The 24,681-nt window shown below is 33.3% G+C and overlaps 1 protein-coding gene across 1 annotated transcript; it reads left to right on the top strand.

The window, feature by feature from the left end:
* Positions 1-19,866: 19,866 nt before the first annotated feature.
* On the top strand, positions 19,867-21,974 carry LOC136219968 (translationally-controlled tumor protein homolog). Its single transcript, XM_066007593.1, has 5 exons — positions 19,867-20,022; positions 20,591-20,664; positions 20,774-20,899; positions 21,301-21,458; positions 21,572-21,974. Exons 1-5 carry the CDS (start codon positions 19,995-19,997, stop codon positions 21,687-21,689), a joined length of 504 nt encoding a protein of 167 aa, XP_065863665.1. The 5' UTR covers positions 19,867-19,994; the 3' UTR covers positions 21,690-21,974.
* The last annotated feature ends 2,707 nt before the right edge of the window (positions 21,975-24,681 follow it).

Below are 24,681 nucleotides of genomic sequence, written 5' to 3'. Positions count from 1 at the left end.
AATTTATTTCAGATTGCTCCCACTATTTTGCCAAATTAATAACCATCCATATTAATTCGAAGAATTTCACAAATCCTTTAGTGAGCTAGGATCCTAACTCCTGAGATTTCGCCTTAACTTTAGCCAACAAACTAGTCTCATTCGTTAGGTAGATTCATTCAATCAATCACATCTCGAATGTGATTCCTAGGTTATTGGGTTACTAACCACATTAGTAACTAATATGTCATTCATATTAATCCCAACCATTTTGCCCATTAGTGTATGACAACATGAGTTTGCCCATCCAATTATCATACTCTAATTTAAGTACTACCCCATATTCATGAAAGAACTATTTTCGATAATCCAGGTGTTACCATAAGACCCCGAGCTTGACTTTGGCCAACAACCCAAAGGCCCCCAGTACTGCCGGCTGAATTATAATATTAGGGAGGGGCAACCGATTTTAATAACTTACTTATTTACTTAACTTTTTAATGAGGGATTTTTATTTAAGTCTCATAATCTAACTTAGTCTTGATTTGCTTTAGCATACATCAGACACACATTCACACATACATTGGCGTTATGGACATATCATCTAAATTATTCCGTCGAGCCAGAGACGGAATAAAAGGGCAAACCTAAGGAAATACTAACTATTACATATTTCTCTTTAGGTCCTCCGTCTTCTCCATGGCGCCTTGAAAATTACATATTAATTTTCTATACTACTAAAAGAAAACTTCAATTGAATTGAAGGGAATCAGATGAGAAGAGAAATTACAATAGATAGTAGAAAGGCAGGACGCGCAGACCCTATTTCAAAAATACCAAAAGAATAAAAGAGGGTCCAAATATGTCCATAACTCCAAACATGCAAAGACTCAATTAAATAAATTTAATTGGTTGATTACATAACTGATTTATGTAATATTTATGTTAATCACATTAACTTATCAAATTAATTTCATCCAATTTTACTTCTAATCGTTTTGTATCTTTATATTAATTCTTAGATTAATATAACCATATAAAACGTTGATTATGCATGTCCCAATTATTTTTGATTTCAATTCATTTAACGCTTTGATTTACAACTTGGTAAAACAAACTTTTAAACGAATTTTCATTCGATAATCAAAACAGAAAACTATTAATTTCCGAAACATGTATATGTATATATATTTTATATTCAAAACTAATTTTAAAGTATATATATCAGATTTTCAAAACGGTTGAAAAGCGATTTTCAGAAATAGGAAAAACTACAATAGATTTCCGTTTTATCTTTAGAATCAATAAAACTAATTTTATTAATCTAACCATAAAACTAATAGATTTTGTTATAATGATTATCAACCGAAATAATTAGGAACATAAGCATAATCAGTTTTAATTAACAATTAATCAAAACTTTATTTATCTTTAGAATTAATCAATCAATACTATTTGTCAATTAATCCTAACCATAAATATTTATTCAATCCTATTGAAAACTTCTATATTTTCATATATGAAATAACGGATTTAACGATTGCTCTGATACCACTGTTGGAAATAGGGCTAAGGTATAGCAGCGGAAATATAAAATTTTTAGCCTACTTCCTTTTAACCATAGGATCCGTTAATCGTTATTTCATATAAATAGGGATAAGAAGAAATACCTTTCTATGATCAATCTACCGTTGCAAACGAAGTGCCCACAACTTCAAAAGAGATGTAAACTGTTTACCAATCTGCCCCTATCCGAAACTGACCTTCCAGACCTCCGAACGACAATCCCTTTAGTGGAAACGTGGAAGAATATGTCTAGAAGCTATTGTCCAAAAATCGCGACGATCCGACAGTTCAATCTCCGGAAATCCTCTAAATAGTGAACTGACCTGATGTAGGCGAAGAAAAACGAATTTCTCCCTTTTGATTGTTTTTCCTTCTTTCGTGAACACGGTGAGATTAAGTTAGAATCAACCCTTATGAGATGCAACCAAGATAGATTGCCTCTAATAAACCAACACAAGATCAAAGAGAAAGAGGGATGAATAAGATTAATCAATCGATGGAAAGCCGTATGAATTCTTGTCCACGAACTTGGGGATGAGAATTCACTTTCTCTCTCTAAATGCAATTTTCGAAAAACTCAAGTAGGGGAGGAAGAAGCATGTATCGAAATTCCAAAGGGAAGGGGGTATATATATATTAGCTTGTCTCTAAACCCTAGTTAGATAGGAATAGGTTACTTAATAGGAATCCAATTTGGAATAAGATTTCTAATTATTATCTTACTATATATCCAATATAATTAGGATAATAATAAATAACCTAGTTAGATAATAATAGGAGTATATTAATCTAATTAAAACTCCTAACTTGATTATCTCTTAATTAATTTAATTTCACAATCCTAATCAAATTAGGAAGAGTGGAATAAATTAATTCCTTCCCTAATATACATAAATTTCGACCCCCTCCTATATGTGGGCCTTATCGGGCTCAATTGGGCTTCCATCTATTAATCATATCCATCTCTCTTTTGTTTCTAAGTCTTATGTGTGATCCATTAGGTTCTTACTACTTCTGGCCGTATGCAACTATTAAATTAATTTCTTCAAGAATTATATTTAATCCTTGCATAACGGAATGATGAACAGAGCATGTTATCGGCATGTCCGTAATCATTCCCCGAGAGTCCGTTAAGAAGACAGGTTCATTCTGCCGTTAACCCTTTCGTATTAGTTACAGTATAATTCGATCCTTTATCAACTACATCCTTGAACTGAATCTTATGACTATGGATGATGTCAAGTCACATATAGCGAGACATTCGTTTTACTTGTACAGGCCGAGTCAACTCAAATAGATAGGTTAAGTGAAATCTGTATTTCTACTCTTAAGCTATCACCTTGCAAGGATTTAGAGTCGAGTCTTCCACAAGCGATCCTTGGACGTATCTCCCATTCGTCGGGAGTGATAAATGCTCAATCCAATGTATAACTACCCTGACATTACCTCTTGTGACACCCAACCTTTGCAGTTCACACCCCAGAGTCATCTCTGTTAAGGATCGTGGGACCACGCGATCAAAGTCTCACATTCAGTAATTCAGGATGACCAATTAACATTCCTTTGAGTCTGAGGATTATTTATACCTATTAATACCAATGAGATGAACAGGTGACAAGGACAAATCTACCCATCCTGTTATCTCAAATCGGATCCCCAATCCTGATGAACGACGTTTCATCGGATCTATGTAACTGTCCAGATATCTATATATATGAAGCTTGTGAGATCAGCTTTCTGTCGGACAGAAGACATTGTTACATACAAGTCTCGACAGTGATATATCAATCCTAAACATATCACTTGACTTGGGGTGGTTTTAAGTTTATTAGTTTATTATAAAGTTTTGTCTCACTTCATGCTTGTATGAACACTTTATAATCACTTTAAACAAACTTACGGATTTCCTTTTATTAGACTTTATTTAGTGCTTTAAAAGGGATTGCCTTTATATAATTATAAAACATATATCTTATTAAAACAAATGATATAAAGAACAATTCATTTACAATAAGTTTGTATCCTGCAACAATTGTCTATTGGACACTAAACCCCAACACCCGCTCCCGGGAGCGGTCCCTCACCCGCTCGCCATGCCCCCTCTTCTCCCTTGCATCCCCTGCCGAAGCCACAATGCCGCCAGCCGACATTCCATCCTGCACCAGATCCGACGCCCGCCCTACCCCAGCCGCCCGATCCACCTCACCAAGATCGGAATTGCCACCATCACCGCCCCCCTCCAAGGTCCGCCTAACCCTAGGTCTTTCTCTCTCTCTGTCTTTCGCCATCAGATCTGCGAGAGAGAAGACAGGTCTGAGAAAGATAAGATAGATCTAAGAAAGATAAAACAGATATGAGATCGAATGAAGACAGATCTGAGAAAGAGAAGACGAATCTGAGAGAGAGAGAAGATAGATCTGAGAAAGAGAAGACAGATCTGAGAGAGAGAAAATATATCTGAGATCGAATGAAGACAGATCTGAGAGAGAGAAGACAGATCTGAGAGAGAGAAGATCGATCTGAGAGAGAGAATAGATCCGAGATAGAATGAAGACAGATCTGAGAGAGAGAAGACAGTTCTGAGAGAGATAAAACAAACCTCAAAATAACCAAACCACAAGTCGTAGCTCCCACGAGAAGGAGAAAACCATAGCTCCCATGAGAAGGAGAAAACTTCTCTAATGAAAGAAGAAGAAAACTTCTCTCAAGGAGAAAACTCTAGTACTAAAATCAAACCTAATTAAATTTATAGATTCCAAGCTTATTTGCTTTACCATTTGAGTAACTTCAATTATTGATATATATATATATAAATCACAACTTAAGGGCATTCCAATATAAATATTTACAAGACCAATAATTAATAAAGCAAAACTAAACTTAGTCCATTATCATCAAAAGGCTTTTTTATAATAATAATCAACAAAACTTAACTTGTATATAAGATCTAAAATCACAACAATAAACATAATTCTGTTATATTCGCTCCAATACCTTTTGAACTTCACCATCATTTAGGTTGCCATTGAACTCATATAATAATCTTCACTATAAATGTTCTCTTTCAAAGTTAAATCGACAGTAGACACCAAAGGAAAGTTCAAATATGATTTTTATGAGTTGTGATTATTTTGGATTGAAGTCCAAATATGATTTTTATGAGTTGTGATATTTTGAGAGATAAAATGGTTTTGTCCATCTAGGATTGCCCGGGGTAGGACTTGTAAGTTGTAAGACCATATCTAATGGCGGTATGGCCAGAGTGCACGGCTGGTAGTCCTAACTGTTAGGCAAGGAATGAGATATAAATGAGATATCTCGATATTGTTATGATTGATGTAATGATCTACACGGGTGGAATTCGAGGATGGGTACACATACACAAATTTTATTTTATGAACTTAAGTATAACTATCACACCCGACCCTAGACGATCTCAATCGGCATCGGGCGTGAAATAGAAAGATCATAATCAACACTTAGTGTTGGGGTTTAGTGTCTTATAGACAATTGTTCTAGGATACAAACTTAATGTAAATGAAGTGTTCTTTATATCATTTGTTTTAATGAGATATGGTTTCATAACTATATAAAGGCAATCCCTTTTAAGAACTAAATAAAGTCTAATAAAAGGAAATCCATAAGTTTGTTTAAAGTGATTATAAAGTGTTCATACAAGCATGAAGTGAGATGAAACTTTATAATAAATTAATAAACTTAAAACCACCCCAAGTCAAGTAATATGTTTAGGATTTACATATCACTGCTGAGACTTGCATGTAACAATGTCTTCTGTCGAGACAGAAAGCTGATCTCATAAGCTTCATATATACATATATCTGGACAGTTACGTGGATCCAATGAAAAGGAGTTCATTAGGATTGGGGTTGGGGACCCGACTTGAGATAACAGGATGGGTAGATTCATCCTTGTCACCTGTTCATCTCATTGGTATTAATAGGTATAAGTAATCCTCAGACTCAAAGGAATGTTAATTAGTGATTCTGGATTACGGAATGTGATGCTTTGATCCTGTTGTAACACGATCCATAACAGAGATGACTCTAGGGTGTGAACGGCAGACATTGGGTATCACAGGAAGTAATTGCAGGATAATTATACATTGGATTGAGCATTTGTCACTCCCGATAAATGGGAGATACGTCCAAGGATCGCTTGTGGAAGACTCGACTCTAAATCCTTGCAAGGTGATAGCTTAAGACTTAAAATACAGATTTCACTTAACCTATCTAATTGGAGTTGACTCGGCCTGTACAAGTAAAACGAACGTCTCGCTATATGTGACTTGACATTATCCATAGTCATAAGATCCAGTTCAAGGATGTAGTTGATAAAGGATCGAATTATACTGTAACTAATACGGAAAGGTCAACGACAGAATCAACCTGTCTTCTTATAGCTCTGGGGGAATGTTTCGGATTTGCTGATCACATTTCGCGTACTTATTCCGTTATGCAAAGATTAAATATAATTCTGTGAAAATTAATTTAATAGTTGCATACGGCTAGAAGCAATAAGAACCTAATGGGTCACACATAAGACTTGGAGCCCAAAAGAGAAACAGATGTTAATTAATTGATGGAAGCCCAACTGAGTCCACTAAGGCCCAGCAGAGAGAGGGGGGCGATTTTATGTATGAAAATACATAAATAATTTAATTTGATTTTAACAATTCGAATTAGATTATGATTGTGAATTAAATTAATAAAAGGATAAATAAGTTAGGAGGTTTAATGAGATTAAAATTACTCCTATTATTATCCTATAAGGTTATTATTATTATCTTTATATTTAGATATATTAATAGATAATAAATAAGAATTATATTCTGAATTAAATTCTTATTCAGTAACCTAATTCTATCTAACTAGGGTTTAGATACAAGAGAGTATTTATACCCCCCTCCTATGTAAATTTCGGCCAATCCTAGCCAGAGAGAGAGAGAGAATTTCGAGTCACAAGTTTGAGGACGAGATTGTCTACCGCTTCCTTCCGTTCAATTGATTTTCATCTCTTTCTTTTATTCTTTGATCTTGTGTTGATTGATTAGAGGCAATCTATTCTTGATTGCTTTTATACGGTTGATATCTAACTTGATTTTGGGTTGTGTTTGTTTTGTGCTCGTAACTCGGAGTAAGAGTTGAGGGCACTTCGCTTGCAACGGTAGATAGTTCATCAAAAGATATTTCCTTCTATCCCTCTTTATATGAAATAACGATTAACGGATCTTGGTTTAATGGAAAAAGGTTAAAAATTTTATATTTCCGCTGCCATACATTAGCCTTAAATTCCATCAGTGGTATCAGAGCCTGCGTTAAATCCGTTATTTCATATATGAAAATTAAAAGGTTTTTCAATCAGATTGAATAAATATTTATAGTTAGGTTAATTAACAAAACTGTTTTGATTAATTAGTTCTAAAGATAAATAAGTTTTAATTAATTGTTAATTAAAATAGTTTATGCAAATGTTCTTAATAATTTTGATTGATAATCATTATAACAAAATCTATTAGTTTTATAGTTAGATTGATAAAAGTTAGTTTTATTAATTCTAAAGATAAAACGGAAAATCTATAATAGGTTTTCTTATTTTCTGAAAATCGTTTTAAAACCGTTTTAGAACTAATATATATATATATATAAAAACGGACAGCAGTCCGGGTTGCGCCGCGAGGCAGCAACCCGAACTGCTGTTCGCGGTTGCTGCCTCGCGGCAGCAACCGTGGGCGGCTGGGCGCCGGGGCACTGCTGCCAAACGGCGCCGGCGCCGTGAGTCTCGGGCCCCTTTTTGCGGGCCCGACACGAGAGGACCTCTATTTTATTTTTAAAATTGTTTTTTTTAAGTAAAACTGAGTTTTAAATATATTTGTATATATATGTGTTTCAGAAATTAATAGTTTTATGTTTTGATTATCGAATGAAAAATTTATTTAAAAGTTTGGTTTACCTATTTGTAAATCAAAAGTATTAAATGAATTGAAATCAAAATAATTGGGACATGCATAATTAAAGTTTTATATAGTTGTATTAATCTAAAAGGTTAATATAGAAGATACGAAACTGTTAGAATTAAAATTGGATGAAAGTTAATTTGATGTGTTAATGTGATTAACCTACATATTACATAAAGTACTTATGTAATCAACCAATTAAATTTATTTAATTGAGTCTATGCATGTTTGGAGTTATGGATATATTTGGACACTCTTTTAGTCTTTTGGTATTTTTGAAATATGACCTGCGAGTCCTGCCTTTCTACTATCTATTGTAATTTCTCATCTCATCTAATTCCCTTCAAGTTAATTGAAGTTTTCTTTAGTAGTATAGAAATTAATATGTAATTTCGAGGCGCCATGGAGAAGACGGAGGACCTAAAGAGAAATATGTAATAGTTAGTATTTCCCTAGGTTTTGCCTTTTATTCCGTCTCTGGCTCGACGGAATAATTTAGATAATATGTCCATAACACCAATGTATGTGTCTGATGTATGCTAAAGCAAATCAAGACTAAGTTAGATTATGAGACTTGAAATAAAAATCCTTCACTAATTAAAAGTTAAGTAAATAAGCAAGTTATTAAAATCGGTTGCCCCTCCCTAATATTATAATTCATCCGGCAGTACTGGGGGCCTTTGGGTTGTTGAGCAAACTCAAACTCGGGGTCTTATGGTAACACCTGAATTATCAAAAATCGTTCTTTCATGAATATGGGGTAATACTTAAATTAGATTATGATAATTAGATGAGCAAACTCATGTTATCATAGACTAATGGGCAATATGGTTGGGATTAATATGAATAAAATATTAGTTACTAATGTGGTTAGTAACCCAATAACCTAGGAATCACATTAAAGATGTGATTGATTACATGAATCTACCTAACAAATGAGACTAGCTTGTTGAGCAAACTCAAGGCGAAATCTCAGGAGTTAGGATCCTAGCTCACTAAAGGATTTTTGAAATTCTTCGAATTAATATGGAGGGCTATTAATTCGGCAAAATAGTGGGAGCAATTTAAAATGAATCAAAAGACCTATAATTTTAGATTGATGTACTTTAAAGCAAATGAATAACATACGTTTACTCTTTCTCACTCTCAGGTTAAATTAAAACACTCTTAAAATCATGACTAAAACCAATCTGCAAAACATTCTTACTGATAACAAGTTGAACGGTTCAAACTTCACCGACTGGTTTCGTAACCTCAAAATCGTTTTGAAGTTCGATAAGATAGGGTATGTACTTGATACAATGATACCCCCTATCCCAGCTGATGATGCTCCCATCGAAGAAATTGATGCTTACCAGAAGTACAAAGCTGATGACGATCATGCGGGATGCATCATACTTGCATCGATGACACCAGAATTGCAAAGGCAACATGAGGAAATGGATGCCTATTCCATCATCATGCACCTAAAGGAGCTGTGTGGGAAACAGACTAGGTGCGAATGCTACGAGATATCCAAGTTGCTATATCGTTGCAGGATGCAAGAAGGCACATCTGTGATGACACATTGTGTCAAGATGATTTGCTATATTACCAAGCTTTCTAGTATTGGATTCGCAATGGATGACAAACTAAGCGTAGACTTAATTCTTCAATCCTTCCCAGAGAGTTATTCACAGTTCATCATGAACTACCAGATGAATGACTTGCAAACCTCTCTTGAAGAGCTTGCAAATATGCTCAAGTCAGTTGAGCCCAATATGAAGAAAGACAAGGCAATACCGGCTCTTGTCATAGAGGGATCAAAGAAGAGGAAGGGGAATTTTCCCAATCCTAAACATCCCAAGAAAGGCAAGGGAGCCATGCCCACTAGAGCTAAGGGAAAGGAAGTGAAGAAGCCCAAAGGAGAGTGCCACTTCTGTGGTAAAGACGGGCATTGGGGAAGGAACTGCAAGGAGTACCTAGCCTCCCTCAAGAAGGGAAAGGGTGGTGCTTCAACATCTGGTATGTTTTATATTGAAATAAATACAGTTTCACAGTCTGAATCTTGGTTACTTAATACCGAATGTGGATCTCATATTTGTACAAATATGCAGGAGCTAAATCAGACTAGGGAATTGAAGAAAGGAAGCATAAACTTGCGAGTAGGAAATGGAGCAAGAGTTTCCGCCCTCGCCATTGGAGATTATGCTTTGAGTTTGCCCTTTGGGCTTGTAATAAAATTAGGGAACTGTTTGTATGTTCCAGAAATGTCTCGTAACATTATTTCTATTAGCCGTCTTGTTGACGACGGTTTTCATATTTCAATAAAAGATAAACATTACGATTTTTATAGAGATGGGATTTTCTATTTTTCAGGAATATCACAAAATGGGATTTATGTGCTAGATGACAAAATTTCTATTTTCGCAATTGATACCAAAAGACATAAGCTAGATAATTCAACTTACTTGTGGCATTGTCGTTTAGGCCATATAAACAAAAGACGCATGCTTAAGCTACATCAAGATGGGCTTATAAATTCAATTGATCCTGAATCATTGGAAACATGCGAAGCATGTTTAAAAGGTAAAATGATAAAGACACCCTTTAGCAATAAAGGTGAGCGTGTATCAGACACTCTAGGATTAATACATTCCGATGTATGCGGTCCTATGTCAGTCCAAGCAACAGGAGGAGTCAGATACTTCATAAGCTTCATAGACGACCATACCCGATATGGTTATATCTACTTGATGAAGTACAAGTCCGAAGCTTTTGAGAAATTCAAATGCTTCAAAAATGAAGTAGAAAATCAATTAGGAAAGAAAATAAAGATACTTCGATCCGATCGAGGTGGCGAATATCTTTCAGATGATTTTCTGAATTATCTAACTGAATGTGGGATATGCTCACAATGGACACCTCCCTATATACCACAACACAATGGTGTATCCGAGAGGAGGAACCGTACCTTACTAGATATGGTACGATCCATGATGAGCATAGCATTACTTCCAAAGACATTCTGGGGCTATGCCTTAGAAACTGCCCTCTTCACCCTAAATCAAGTACCAACTAAATCCGCTAGTTCCACACCATATGAATTGTTCGTTGGTAGGAAACCCACATTCTCATTCATGAGAGTATGGGGTTGTTCAGCATTTGTCAAACACATAGCGTCAGACAAACTAGATTCTAAATCTGATAAGTGTTTCTTCATTGGATACCCTAAGGAAACTGTGGGATATTACTTCTATCATCCGGATGATCAGAAAGTAATAGTATCCAAGCACGCAACCTTCTTAGAGAAAGAGTTTCTCGAAGAAACAGAAAAGGGAAGCATGATTGAGCTTGATGAAGTTCAAGAACAAGAAACACCGACTGAAACAACAGAAGCGGTTGAGGAACCCGAAGCAGTCACATTAGATGAGACTCAAGTGCCACCCATTCGTAGATCACAAAGAGTTCGTGAACTCCCAATTAGATATGGTTTTCTAGTGGGAGATGATGATGAGGTTCCCATGTTAGACGACGAACCCGAAAACTACGAAGAGGCTCTTAACAGTCCAGATTCTAAAGCATGGCTCGAAGCCATAGATTCTGAGATGGATTCCATGTACACCAACCAAGTGTGGACTTTGGTTGATCCATCCGAAGGGATAAAACCCATTGGGTGCAGGTGGATCTTCAAAAAGAAGACTGACATGGATGGAAAGGTTATCACCTACAAAGCTAGGTTAGCAGCGAAAGGATATCGTCAGAAACAAGGAATTGATTATGACGAAACTTTCTCTCCTGTGGCTATATCCAAATCAATCAGAATAATGCTCGCTATTGCCGCTCACTATGATTACGAGATTTGGCAAATGGATGTGAAAACAGCTTTCCTAAACGGAAACCTGCTTGAGGATGTATATATGATGCAACCTGAAGGTTTCATATCAAAGGATGCAAACAAGGTTTGCAAACTTCAGAGATCCATTTATGGACTCAAGCAAGCATCAAGAAGCTAGAACAAGCATTTTGACGAAACCATAAAACAATTTGGTTTCGAACAAAATTGCGAAGAAGCTTGCATTTACAAGAAAGCAAGTGGGAGCTCAGTTGCATTTCTGATATTATATGTGGACGATATATTATTAATGGGAAATGACATAGCTCTACTACAGTCGGTAAAAGTATGGTTATCAGATAACTTCTCCATGAAAGACCTTGGTGAAGTAGCTTATATACTTAGTATAAAGATCTACATAGATAGATCAAGAAGACTGCTTGGTCTTTCACAGGCTACATACATCGAAAAGGTGTTAAAGCGGTTTAGCATGCTTGAATCGAAACGAGGTAACTTACCCATGGTACATGGAGTAAAGTTAAACAATCATCAATGTCCTAAAACCTAAGATGATAAGAAGCGCATGGCTGTAATCCCGTACGCCAGCGCAATCGGTTCGATTATGTATGCTATGCTTTGCACTAGACCTGACATAGCGTTCGCGTTAAGTATAACGAGTCGTTACCAAGGTAATCTGGGAGACGAGCACTGGAATACCGTCAAGAACATTCTTAAGTACTTGAGAAGGACTAAAGACATGTTCCTAGTGTACGAAGAAGGGGATCTGAAAATATAAGGATTTTCTGATGCCAGTCATCTCACAGATGAGAACGATTTTAAATCCCAATCAGGATACCTGTTTATCTTGAATGGGGGCGCGGTCAGCTGGAAGAGTTCCAAGCAAGGAAGCGTAGCTTTCTCTACGACCGAGTCAGAGTATATCGCTGCTGCGGAAGTAGCAAAGGAAGCGGTTTGGATTAAGAAGTTCATTACTGAACTTGGTGTGGTGCCTGACATTGTAAATCCCATTACACTGTATTGTGATAACAATGGAGCCATTGTGCAAGCAAAGGAACCACGGTCTCATAATGCATCCAAGCATTACCTGAAGCGATACCACATTATAAGAGAAATTGTGGCAAGAGGAGATGTGAGAATAGAAAGAGTACCTACTGAGGACAACGTTGCAGATCCGTTGACAAAGCCCTTAACCCATAAAGTACATGATCGTCATCTTAGTTCTACTGGGATAAGTTGTAGAAACAATTGGCTTTAGTCCAAGTGGGAGTATGTTGGGGTTTAGTGTCCTATAGACAATTGTTCTAGGATACAAACTTAATGTAAATGAAGTGTTCTTTATATCATTTGTTTTAATGAGATATGGTTTCATAACTATATAAAGGCAATCCCTTTTAAGAACTAAATAAAGTCTAATAAAAGGAAATCCATAAGTTTGTTTAAAGTGATTATAAAGTGTTCATACAAGCATGAAGTGAGACGAAACTTTATAATAAACTAATAAACTTAAAACCACCCCAAGTCAAGTAATATGTTTAGGATTGACATATCACTGCTGAGACTTGCATGTAATAATGTCTTCTGTCGAGACAGAAAGCTAATCTCACAAGCTTCATATATACAGATATCTGGACAGTTACGTGGATCCAATGAAAAGGAGTTCATTAGGATTAGGGACCCGACTTGAGATAACAGGATGGGTAGATTCATCCTTGTCACCTGTTCATCTCATTGGTATTAATAGGTATAAGTAATCCTCAGACTCAAAAGAATGTTAATTAGTGATTCTGGATTATGGAATGTGATGCTTTGATCCTATTGTAACACGATCCATAACAGAGATGACTCTGGGGTATGAACGGCAGACGTTGGGTATCACAGGAAGTAATTGCAGGATAATTATACATTGGATTGAGCATTTGTCACTCCCGATAAATGGGAGATACGATCAAGGATCGCTTGTGGAAGACTCGACTCTAAATCCTTGCAAGGTGATAGCTTAAGACTTGAAATACAGATTTCACTTAACCTATCTAATTGGAGTTGAATCGGCCTGTACAAGTAAAACGAACGTCTCGCTATATGTGACTTGACATTATCCATAGTCATAAGATTCAGTTCAAGGATGTAGTTGATAAAGGATCGAATTATACTGTAACTAATACGGAAAGGTCAACGGCAGAATCAACCTGTCTTCTTATAGCTCTGGGGGAATGTTTCGGATTTGCTAATCACATTTTGCGTACTCATTCCGTTATGCAAAGATTAAATATAATTCTGTGAAAATTAATTTAATAGCTGCATACGGCTAGAAGCAATAAGAACCTAATTGGTCACACATAAGACTTGGAGCCCAAAAGAGAAACAAATGTTAATTAATTGATGGAAGCCCAACTGAGTCCACTAAGGCCCAGTAGAGAGAGGGGGGCGATTTTATGTATGAAAATACATAAATAATTTAATTTGATTTTAACGATTCTAATTAGATTATGATTGTGAATTAAATTAATAAAAGGATAAATAAGTTAGGAGGTTTAATGAGATTAAAATTACTCCTATTATTATCCTATAAGGTTATTATTATTATCTTTATATTTAGATATATTAATAGATAATAAATAAGAATTATATTCCGAATTAAATTCTTATTCAGTAACCTAATTCTATCTAACTAGGGTTTAGATACAAGAGAGTATTTATACTCCCCTCCTATGTAAATTTCGGCCAACCCTAGCCACACATAGAGAGAGAATTTCGACCCACAAGTTTGAGGACGAGATTGTCTACCGCTTCCTTCCGTTCAATTGATTTTCATCTCTTTCTTTTATTCCTTGATCTTGTGTTGATTGATTAGAGGCAATCTATTCTTGATTGCTTTTATACGGTTGATATCTAACTTGATTTTGGGTTGTGTTTGTTTTGTGCTTGTGAACTCGGAGTAAGAGTTGAGGGCACTTCGCTTGTAACGGTAGATAGTTCATCAAAAGGTATTTCCTTCTATCCCTCTTTATATGAAATAATGATTAATGGATCTTGGGTTAATGGAAAAAGGTTAAAATTTTTATATTTCCGCTGCCATACGTTAGCCTTAAATTCCATCACTTAGGTGTCTCCAATTTATCTCAATCTCATAATATCATATTATATTACAATTGAAATACCAAAGTTCTAACCATAATTCTAACAATAAGCAGCCAAACCTCGCCTAATCGGTCGTAACCTTCTCTATATCCTGTACTTTCTCACCTAAAAACATTAAAACATTTAAAAACGTGAGACAAAAATCCCAGTAAGAAACTATCAGCTATAAAAACCAACTTTACTTAACATAGCTACATATATATATATATATATATATATATATATATAAAGATTTAATCAAAACCTTATAAAATATACTCAAAACTTAAGTTCATATAACTTTATATATATATAATGCATCTTATCAAAACGAATCAAAACAAATAAACGTTTTATCAAACCAATTCATAATCAAATAAATGTTTTATCAAACCAACTTGTAATCAAATAAGTGTTTTATCAAACCAACTCGTATTTAATCAAACGTAAAACCTTATATCAAAATCAATCATAACCGAAAACATAATCAAAATGAACTTAAAACATTGTATCCATCCTCGAGTTTCTCCCCTTAAGTATCAATCCATAACCACATATATAGTCAAGACGTCTCTTAACATTGCCTATCGCATATGGTCTTACCCAACACTTCTTTGTCATACCCAATAGGTCTTTCAGACTGTGTACACAGGTCATGTCCCTCACTGAACATGGTCTTCAAATATAAAACCACCGATCCGGATAACTCTCGATGAATATAAAATCATAAAATCATAACGTGCTCAAATTTCCTTTCACAATCAAATTCCAAACTATTTCATAACCATAAATCATTTGGCTTCATTTAGCCCTTTTGTAAAAACAACCACAGTTATTCAAAATATCAATCATTAATCAATAAAAATTCCAAAGTTAATCAATCAAATTAAACCTTAAATCAACATAATCAAGTAAAATATGAAATTCACGTAGAAGCATAGGCAATAGCTTCATTTGAACCATAATTTTATAATAAAAAGCAAAATCATGAAAAACCCTAATTTTACAAAATTCATGCATAACCCTAAAATATCAATTTCTGAAAAATCTTTGATGTATATTTATCTATATACATAAAACTCAAAACATAGTTGATAGTTACTTACCTTGGCTATTAATTGAAGAAAATACACCCGATCGATTCTCCTCTAAATTCTGTCTAAGACGTTTCCCCTCCAAACATTTCCGAAACTCAAAAACTCTTCGGTTAGGACTTAGATCTATGTATAAGGATGCTATGTTTTAAATTTCGAATGATTCGGACGGTCGAAACTCCGTAAATCAAAGAAACGGTGAAGAAACGGTTTAGAGAAAATTAATGAAGAAGATGAAGAGGCGGAGAAAGAAAAGAAAAAGGAAAAAGAAACAAAGGTGATGATCATCACATATCCCTTTGGGATATATATCTCAAATTGGCAAATATCACATTTGATCCTTCATCTTTATATAATCTTTTAAAAATTATCTTAACTTTTAATTTACACATAAAACCATCAATTTAACTCCAAACTTTTCCCATAGCATCAAATTAACTTCACACACTCAATAATTATAATATATACTAATATCAAAATATAAATTCTAGAAATTTAGTCACGGACGTGACATATTTGGAGCTTGAAAATTGACGAGTAATACCATTGAATACTCGTAGAAACCTGTAACCTTGTCTACCTTAGCTCACTCATCCTCGGATGGACAATGATTGAAATTTGAATCACCCAATTCAAGATGAACAAAACCATTTTGATAAAATAAAGCACTATCAAACGTCATAAAAGTGGAATTACATCTAGGAACATCTTGTCTAAGATTTTTTTGGAATCTAAGTTGTAAAAGGTGAGCACGTTCTAGAAATTTAATTTTTCTAGCTTAAAATCCCTTTATATACTTAATGTTTTCTCTAACATTTCTAATTGAATCATCAATTTCTTTCCAATCATCTTGAACTATCAAATTTAAAATGTGAGCAAAACATCTCATATGAAAAAATCTCCTTGATTCAAAAGACCACCCTTGCTAACCAATATATTTCTCAATAATTCAACATATGTATTCATTGGCACCTGCATCATCCAAAGTGAGTGGAAAAAAAAATCTTTTCCCAATTTTCCAATAACACAAGAAGTTATGAATTTTTTCACACAAAGCTACACCATTATGTGGAGGAGGCAAATAACAAAAGTTTAAAATTCTCTTATACATATTACAATCTTTATCAAGAAAATGCCTAGTCAAACAAATATACTCATCAATTGTAATAGAAGACCTACAATCAGAAGTTAATCATATCATACTAGAAGTTGACTCCAATAAAGATTTCACTTTATTTTTATTTTATATCCTTATGCAATCTGTCTTACATCTATTCCTTGAAATGATATTCAAATCAAGTTTAAAATACCTAAGCAAGTCATTAATTCTATGCCAAGTAACAAGATGGAAATGCAATGGAAAGGCAGATCTTAATCACAACTATAACAACCAATTATCTAAACTCATTATAGTCAAACTTTGCTTGCATATTTGATCTATCATTAATGTCTTTTATAAAACACACTAACAAGTGACATTTTATGTTACATGTCCCAGTGTTATCAGCCTTGTATGTTTTTCACAAGCTTTGCAGTTCAACTCTTATCCTTTCCTTTTTTACATTCAAAGTGTTGCCACACAGCCGAAGACAATCTTTTGCTCCTCTTTTCCTTTTGTTTTTTTTTGTTGCAACCTCTTCTTCAATGTCAAGTTTGATTTTAATTGAATCAACTTCAGCACTATCATCCATTTGCACTGTATATTAGAACATAAACTGGAAAATGTTCAATCTCAAATCTTGAATCCATATGAACATTTTACACTTCTTATTAATAGCTTTAAGTACTTTGTTAGGTAACACAAACATAGAAACCCAATAGACATGCGATAAGAAGAACAATGATGATTAAAGGTGTAAAAAAATGAGTCATAACCCATTTAATATCACCAAATAACACATAAAAACACACTTCTTCAACCTCTTTCCAACATTTTATACACCAAAATTAATGGCAGAAGAGTTTGAGAAAATTACATTATCACTAATTATACAAGTTATTGCAAAAGCGAAGGCAAAGCATTTGGAACAATAAAACTCAAATCACCGCTCAATTGCTGAAAAGCAACACATGTTTGGTCTACTTTATATATGAATTCGTAATCCTTTGAGCTCCTAAATCATACTCTAGTCATCCTCCTCCAACATGAAATCAATTTTCTCAAGTCAATTAGGAATATTATCTTTAGTAAGAACACATCATCGCCTTCATTTAGGGCATTTTAAAAAATTTAATTAATTAGCTCTTTCAAATTCTAAGGCTAAAAAATTACATGAACAGATAGTCAACAAAGGAAAATAGGGAGATATAAGATTTGAGAATGAAGAATCAAGAGAGTACAAATCATAGGAAGAACGAATAAAAAAATTAATTACAACTGTAAATTATGAAAAAAAGGAACAAATTGGAAATTAATTGACCTTCAAAATTATAATCCTCAAACAAGCATTAATAAAGGCTGGAGAAGGAGAAGTATAATCTCAGTGTTAGTTTTAGTGTCATCGGTCGTTAATTTGGGATAAGCGGAATCATGCTGTTAGTTTTGGTGTCACCGATAGTTGTCTAGAGTTCAAAGAGATAAAAGTGAACGTTTGAGAGAAATTAATGGGTTAATAGATTCATACTAATAAAAACCTACTTAAGCTCTTTATTATATGAGTTAAGTGTGTCAGAAAAAGAATATACATTGAGTTCCTAACCCAACCTCTTCCTTTATAGAGCATCCATTTATGGTCCAGTTTATAAATGGGTCAATCATAACATGTTGAATGATGGATTAAATGGACCAATAAATGGATTATGTTTTATTTTGACACTTTTATCTAAAAGTAGATGAATTTAAAAAGATTTAATTTGAACCGAACCAAATATTAGTTGTTTGGATCTAAATTCGGCCAATTAGATAATGTCTAACCAGGAGAATTTTTACAGTACTCCGGGAGTAATACTTCCGGCCAATCAAAATCGTTTTTTAATCTCACTATATAGATATGATTGGTGGAAAGAGAAATATATATACACGTGTCATGGATTGATTGGTAAGGAGTATTACTCCAGGAGTACCCTAAAATTTTCCGTCTAACCAGACCTAGCTAGGGGTATCAACAGCCACATGTCAAAAAAGAAATAAAATTTTATTGAATTAAGGGTTAAAGGATCAATTTAGCCAAAATAAAATTTAAGTATGAACTTAGCTCTCTCAACTTATAAATTTTGACAAATTGGTTTAAATTTGATAAATTTGTTATATTAAACCTGATTGTATCTAGGTCTATTTGTAAAAAAACAACAATTTAAAAACCGATTTGATACATAAATTTTGAGTTAAACTAAGTTGATATTAACTACTAGATCTGCTCATGGACAGGACTGGATCAGACTCGAGCTAGGTCCAACAAGCTTTTGTCTAAAAATGTTCAGCTCAAGTCCAGTTCACCCCGCTGTTAGTTTAGATGGGTTTGGACTGGGCTGGACTCAGGTTCAAAAATCAAATCCTATAAACCCACCTAAATATATATGTATACTTTTTAATGATAAAAAATTAAATTTATACTTAACAATAAATATTAATGTATAAATATATAAATTTATTAATTAATACTAATAGACGAGTCGGGCTGGGGCAGCCCGTGCTATTTTTATGAATCCTAAGTCCGTCCAAAAAAGAGACGGGCTTTATGTCTAAAAATAAATTTTCATGTCCAAATCCGATCCAGAGGACACGAGCCGGATGGGTACCCGAATCTTTAAACAAATCTATTGACTACTAATTTTAAAGAGTAAGGTGTTGTTTGATAAAACTGGAAATTAAGTGCTGAAAAAATAAGTACTGAATTTTAAGTGTTGAATATTATAAGTGCGGAAAATATTGAATAATGTAACTTTTATAAAAATATTAATTGGTAATGTTTAACTTAAAATGTCAAGTTAAATATTTTTTCTTATCAAAATAAGTAGTTGATTAAAAAAGAGAGTAATTTTTTAACTTAATTAACTAATTTAAGTGGTGGAAAAATAATTATTATTAAACGTATTTAAATTAAATAAATATTTAATATTTTAATTTAAATGATTAAATTGGTTATAAAACGTATTTAAATTAAATAAATATTTAATATTTTAATTTAAATGATTAAGAAGAATTTAATTTGACATGTAATTCGAATTTTATTATTGTCGAAAAACGGAACAAATTCCGCACCGCCCAAAATAATATTCCTTACAACGAAAGGAATCCTTGGGCATTAAGGAGAAAAGCAAAGCCCTTTTTCGTAATTAAGTAATCCTAGTGAAACTATACAGCTCTCAAGCAAAACCCTCGCCTATAAATAGATTTTGCCCCCAACGGTGTTCGCCCTCTTGCTCTCTCGCACACTAGCTGCTGCTTCCTCTTGCTGGTGTTGTTCGATCCGAGAGAAACTCTGCAATCATGTTGGTCTATCAGGATTTGCTTACCGGTAATTTTCTTTTTCCTTGTTTAATTATTTTTCTATTATCGGTTTGATCTTCCTAGGGTTTTATGAGCGAGTTTATCTGATTAGATCTTGTTTACTTCAATCATCGAGTTTTCCATTATTTTATGATTCAATTGCTTGTTTAGCGCTTCTATATATGGAGATCTGAAGCTTTCCTTAGTTGTTCGTGTGATTAAATAGCTCTATGGTTTCTCATCGAATTCTCTATCGCTAGAATAGGATATACCGCTCCTGCTTTTTTTTTTTTTGATTTGTTACCTTTTTGCGTACTTGAATTGAATACTAATTTAGCCCTTCCTGTACTGGTTTTGATGTTTGCGTCAAACCGAGCTGAAAGGATTTGCTTTGGATTGAGCTAAAAACACCATGGCTTGATGAAATTCCTTATCTTTAAATTGAGTACATCAATGGCTGAACTACTTTCTGTACCTATCACAATGGATTTTGTTCTTTGGTCTCTGAAGTAATAGGTTACGGTGCATACTTGAAAGATGTATATAGATCTGCTAGTATCTGGGATGCTGATGCAGCTTTTGTTCATGAATTTCAGGTGATGAGCTTCTCTCGGACTCCTTCCCATACAAGGAAATTGAGAATGGCATGTTGTGGGAAGTCGACGGAAAGGTATATATTAAATTTCAGTTTTAGCTGTTGCTCTTTTATGATTATGAATTTTTAAGACTATCTTGCAACTGTGTTTCTAACTATGTAGTGGACATGTTTTTGTTTGTAGTGGGTTGTTCAAGGAGCCGTTGATGTAAACATTGGTGCAAATCCTTCTGCCGAAGGTGGAGAGGATGAGGGTGTTGATGACCAAGCCGTTAAAGTGGTTGACATTGTTGACACATTTAGGCTCCAGGTTAGTCCTTTGTCCTATTTCTCAAGTACTTCCGAGGTGGAAAAGCATTTTATGTGAATAGAGTTGTCAAAATTGTTGTTCGTGACATAATTGTGTTATGTGATCTATATATACCACATGATTAAATATGATATAAATGCAAGAAAAAAAATCAGGTCAAACGGGTGTAAACCATACTGTCCTGTCAGAAATAACAACCCTATACATAAATAGATGAATTATTGTTGTATGACACAGGGCTATATGTCCTCGTCTAATTTTGATAATAGAATAATGAATACACAACTTTGATGAATAATTAATTGATTTATTTCCTTTCAGTTGTTATTATCCCTTTCCTATAGACTATAATTACAAGTCCCAAGTTTGATAAAATTTCTTATTGTTTGCAATTATTGTAGGAGCAACCTACTTTTGACAAGAAACAGTTTGTGACATACATGAAGAGGTTCATCAAGTTGCTGGCACCTAAGCTGGATGAAGAGAAGCAGGAGAGTTTCAAGAAGAACATTGAGGGAGCAACCAAATTTCTCCTCTCAAAGCTCAGTGACCTCCAATTGTAAGTACCCTGTAACAACGTATCGATATGTGGATTGTGTATCTTCGTTAGTCTTAGTCTTCGGTCTTGGTCTTTTTCTCCTGTGGTTTGAAAATCAATTTTTGTTCCTGCAGTTTTGTTGGTGAGAGCATGCATGATGATGGATGTTTGGTGTTCGCTTACTACAAGGATGGTGCCGCCGACCCGACATTTTTATACTTCGCTTATGCTTTGAAGGAGATCAAGTGTTAAGAGGCAGGAAAGCTGGCTTTGAAGCAGAGGGTTATGCTGTAGTTCTAGTTTGATCTTTTCGTCTTCCTTGTATCGTTTCATTGTCTCCTATTTTTGGTTTATTTTCTTCTTGATTGACTGGAACGGTCTCTTTTCTATCATCCCTTCGGTATTGTCTCTTGTTTAGCAGATAATTTATTTTTCTGGGGAGTGATTATCTAAATTTTATTAGCTTAAGACGTTAAAGATCTTGATTGTCCTTGCTGCTATTTTTTTTTTGTGAGATTTAGGGTTTGTTTGGTTCAATCTTAGATGTTAGTTAATTTTTAACAATTGTCTCTCAATTCTAATTAATTATTTTATATTTATTTCTTGAAGTAAAATAACAAAAAAGGGCTATAAAAAGGAGAATTTGAGTAATGTATATGTGAAGTTTTTTATGTTTCAATAAATTATCGACTTTACAAATGTGTTTTGGATCCGTTTTGCACTAAAATTGTTTAAATTTATACGTGGTAAAATTCAGAACATTGGTTTTTTTATTCTGTTTGTATACCTAAGTCTGAGCTGCAGAAAAAATTAGAAAATGATTAACAGTTTTTCTTTTAGGTTTATTAATTAAGTTATTGGATAAGTAATATCTTTGTGATTGGATGAAATTTCAAATTCCTATTTTAAAATTACTGGATTTTTTTTTTCGGGTTTTGATATATGCAAAGTATATACCTATTTAATAGGTTAGTATATTTAGGCTTAGTTCTGTTCTTTATTATTTAATTTTAGTTCAGTAATCAGTTTATTTTAGTAATTATTATAATTATAATTATTGTTTTTCATTATTATTATTATTATTATCACTATTATTAGAACCATTATTAAATTTATCAAATTTTTATTTTAATTAATTATTGTTTTTCATTATTATTATTATCACTATTATTAGAATCATTATTAAATTTATCAAATTTTTATTTTAATTATTGTTATTTTTAAAGGATTATATTATTAATTTAGTTTTAGTATAATTCAATTCAGTTTTTTTAGTCATAAAAGAACGGAGCTTTATATATTTAGTATATTTACATTTATTATTATTATATTAATAATAAATTATTTACATTTAAGGCCTGTTACTTAATTTTAGACCTTCAATTTTGAGAAAATTACATGATAATTCAAATTTGAATATTATTTTACAGTTATGTAAATTGTTTTTGGTTTTTTTATCAATACACACAAGAAATTCATAGTATTATCAAATAAGCAGTTTTTTATTTTGCTTTTGTCAAAAAAAAAAAACAGTTGGGATTAAAATACAGAAAATATATACTTTTTAGAGATCTGATAAAATAAGAATTAGTTTTACAAGTTGTGGAAACTTGTATTTATTTATTGAAAGCGGAATATTTGTGTAACTATCCCTAAAATTTTTGTCTTTATTTTGGAATGGTTGCATTTTATTCGTAAATTTGGATTTTTATTGAAATGTGTGCCCGTGCTTCTAAAATGGACACTCTGCGAATTTATCACTCAAAATTAACAAAAAGAAAACAGCATCCAAAATTTATTTCGTGGATTAGGAAAATGATATCTTTGACTATATAATTGCAGGTCTTTGAACAAAATTTGGATGAAACGTAACCAATTTGTTAATTATTGCTATGACATAATATTTGATATGTGAGATCTACATACCATCATTGTTTTAATTATTGTTTTTTTATATAGACTTAATATATGGATAATATTAAGTCTATATGGAATTGTTTTTAAAGCAATTGTTAAAAAATATTAAGTCTATATGGAATTTATTAAAAATTGTGTCATGTGAAATAATTAAAAACCAAATATATATATATTTTTTATCTAGGTTAAATGTTATCTATGAGAATATATCAAGGGAACAGATGTAAGCAAATGATATTACATGAGTCAAATATTAAAATTTTGAATACCACAAATATCAAATAATTTTGAATCCTAAATAATTTTTAGTATTTTTTTTTAAGAATTTTCAGTATGTTAAACTAAGATTTTGTTTTCAGAAAAATATTATTTTTGAAAAAAACGTTTTGATACGACCTTCTTTCGGATTTATTGTCATAGCTGACCTTTGAAGGAGTTCGCTAGAGTTTTAGGTAGCGTTCAAACCGCAAATTCAAAAATTATTTGTTTTTTGTATTTTTTTTATAAAAAAAACTTATTTCGATTAGATATGAAAGCCAAAGTGATATGTGGTAAAAAGAAATAAAAGAAAGATAAGGAAGAAGAAGAATTGCAAAAAATCTAAGAGAGGAGAAATTGATTTTGCATTTTCATTGATGAGATTTCAAGCATAGAGCTTGAGATACCAATAGCTGTTTTTTGGGCTTGCACACAACACGTGTCAACCCTTTCTCTCCCCATAACTAACTTGTCAACCGATAAAAGTTACAGATCAAAATAGCAAAACACACTACAAAAAGAATAAATGCAGCAACAAATGAAAACATGACTCAATAAAATTTGACATATATCATTCCACTCCCCTTAAGACCTTGTCTCAAGGTCAAACTCAGAAAACCTCTTCAACAGCTCATAACCGAGTTTCCAAGTTTTTTCTTCTCCAGTTCCTCCTATCCACTACACAAGGAGTGTGGTGGATGCTCTATTACCTCGCTTCACCATCTTCGTGTCCAGATTAGCCATTGGGGTAGGATTTGCTCTATAGGCTTTGACATATCAGTTGAAGTCACAACATTATCTGAAACCTTCCTTTTGAGTTGAGAAACATGGAGAACGAGATGAATGACTGAAGCAACTAGTAGATCAAGCTGGTAAGCCACCAATCCAATTTTATCTTCAATTTGATAAGGGCCATAATATAATGAAGCCAACTTCTGATTGTTCCTTTGCACTACAATTTGCTGCCTATAAGCCTGCAATTTTAACATACACCTAGTCTCAAACCTTGAAAACTTTATTTGATCTATGACTATCAACTTGTTGCTTCATCTTATTATGAGCCTTTTGC

This window comes from Euphorbia lathyris, chromosome 2 (assembly GCF_963576675.1).
Source record: "Euphorbia lathyris chromosome 2, ddEupLath1.1, whole genome shotgun sequence".
Classification (NCBI taxonomy): domain Eukaryota; kingdom Viridiplantae; phylum Streptophyta; class Magnoliopsida; order Malpighiales; family Euphorbiaceae; genus Euphorbia; species Euphorbia lathyris.
Note: the sequence above shows the minus strand (reverse complement) of the source record. Positions and strands in the feature narration are given on the sequence as shown.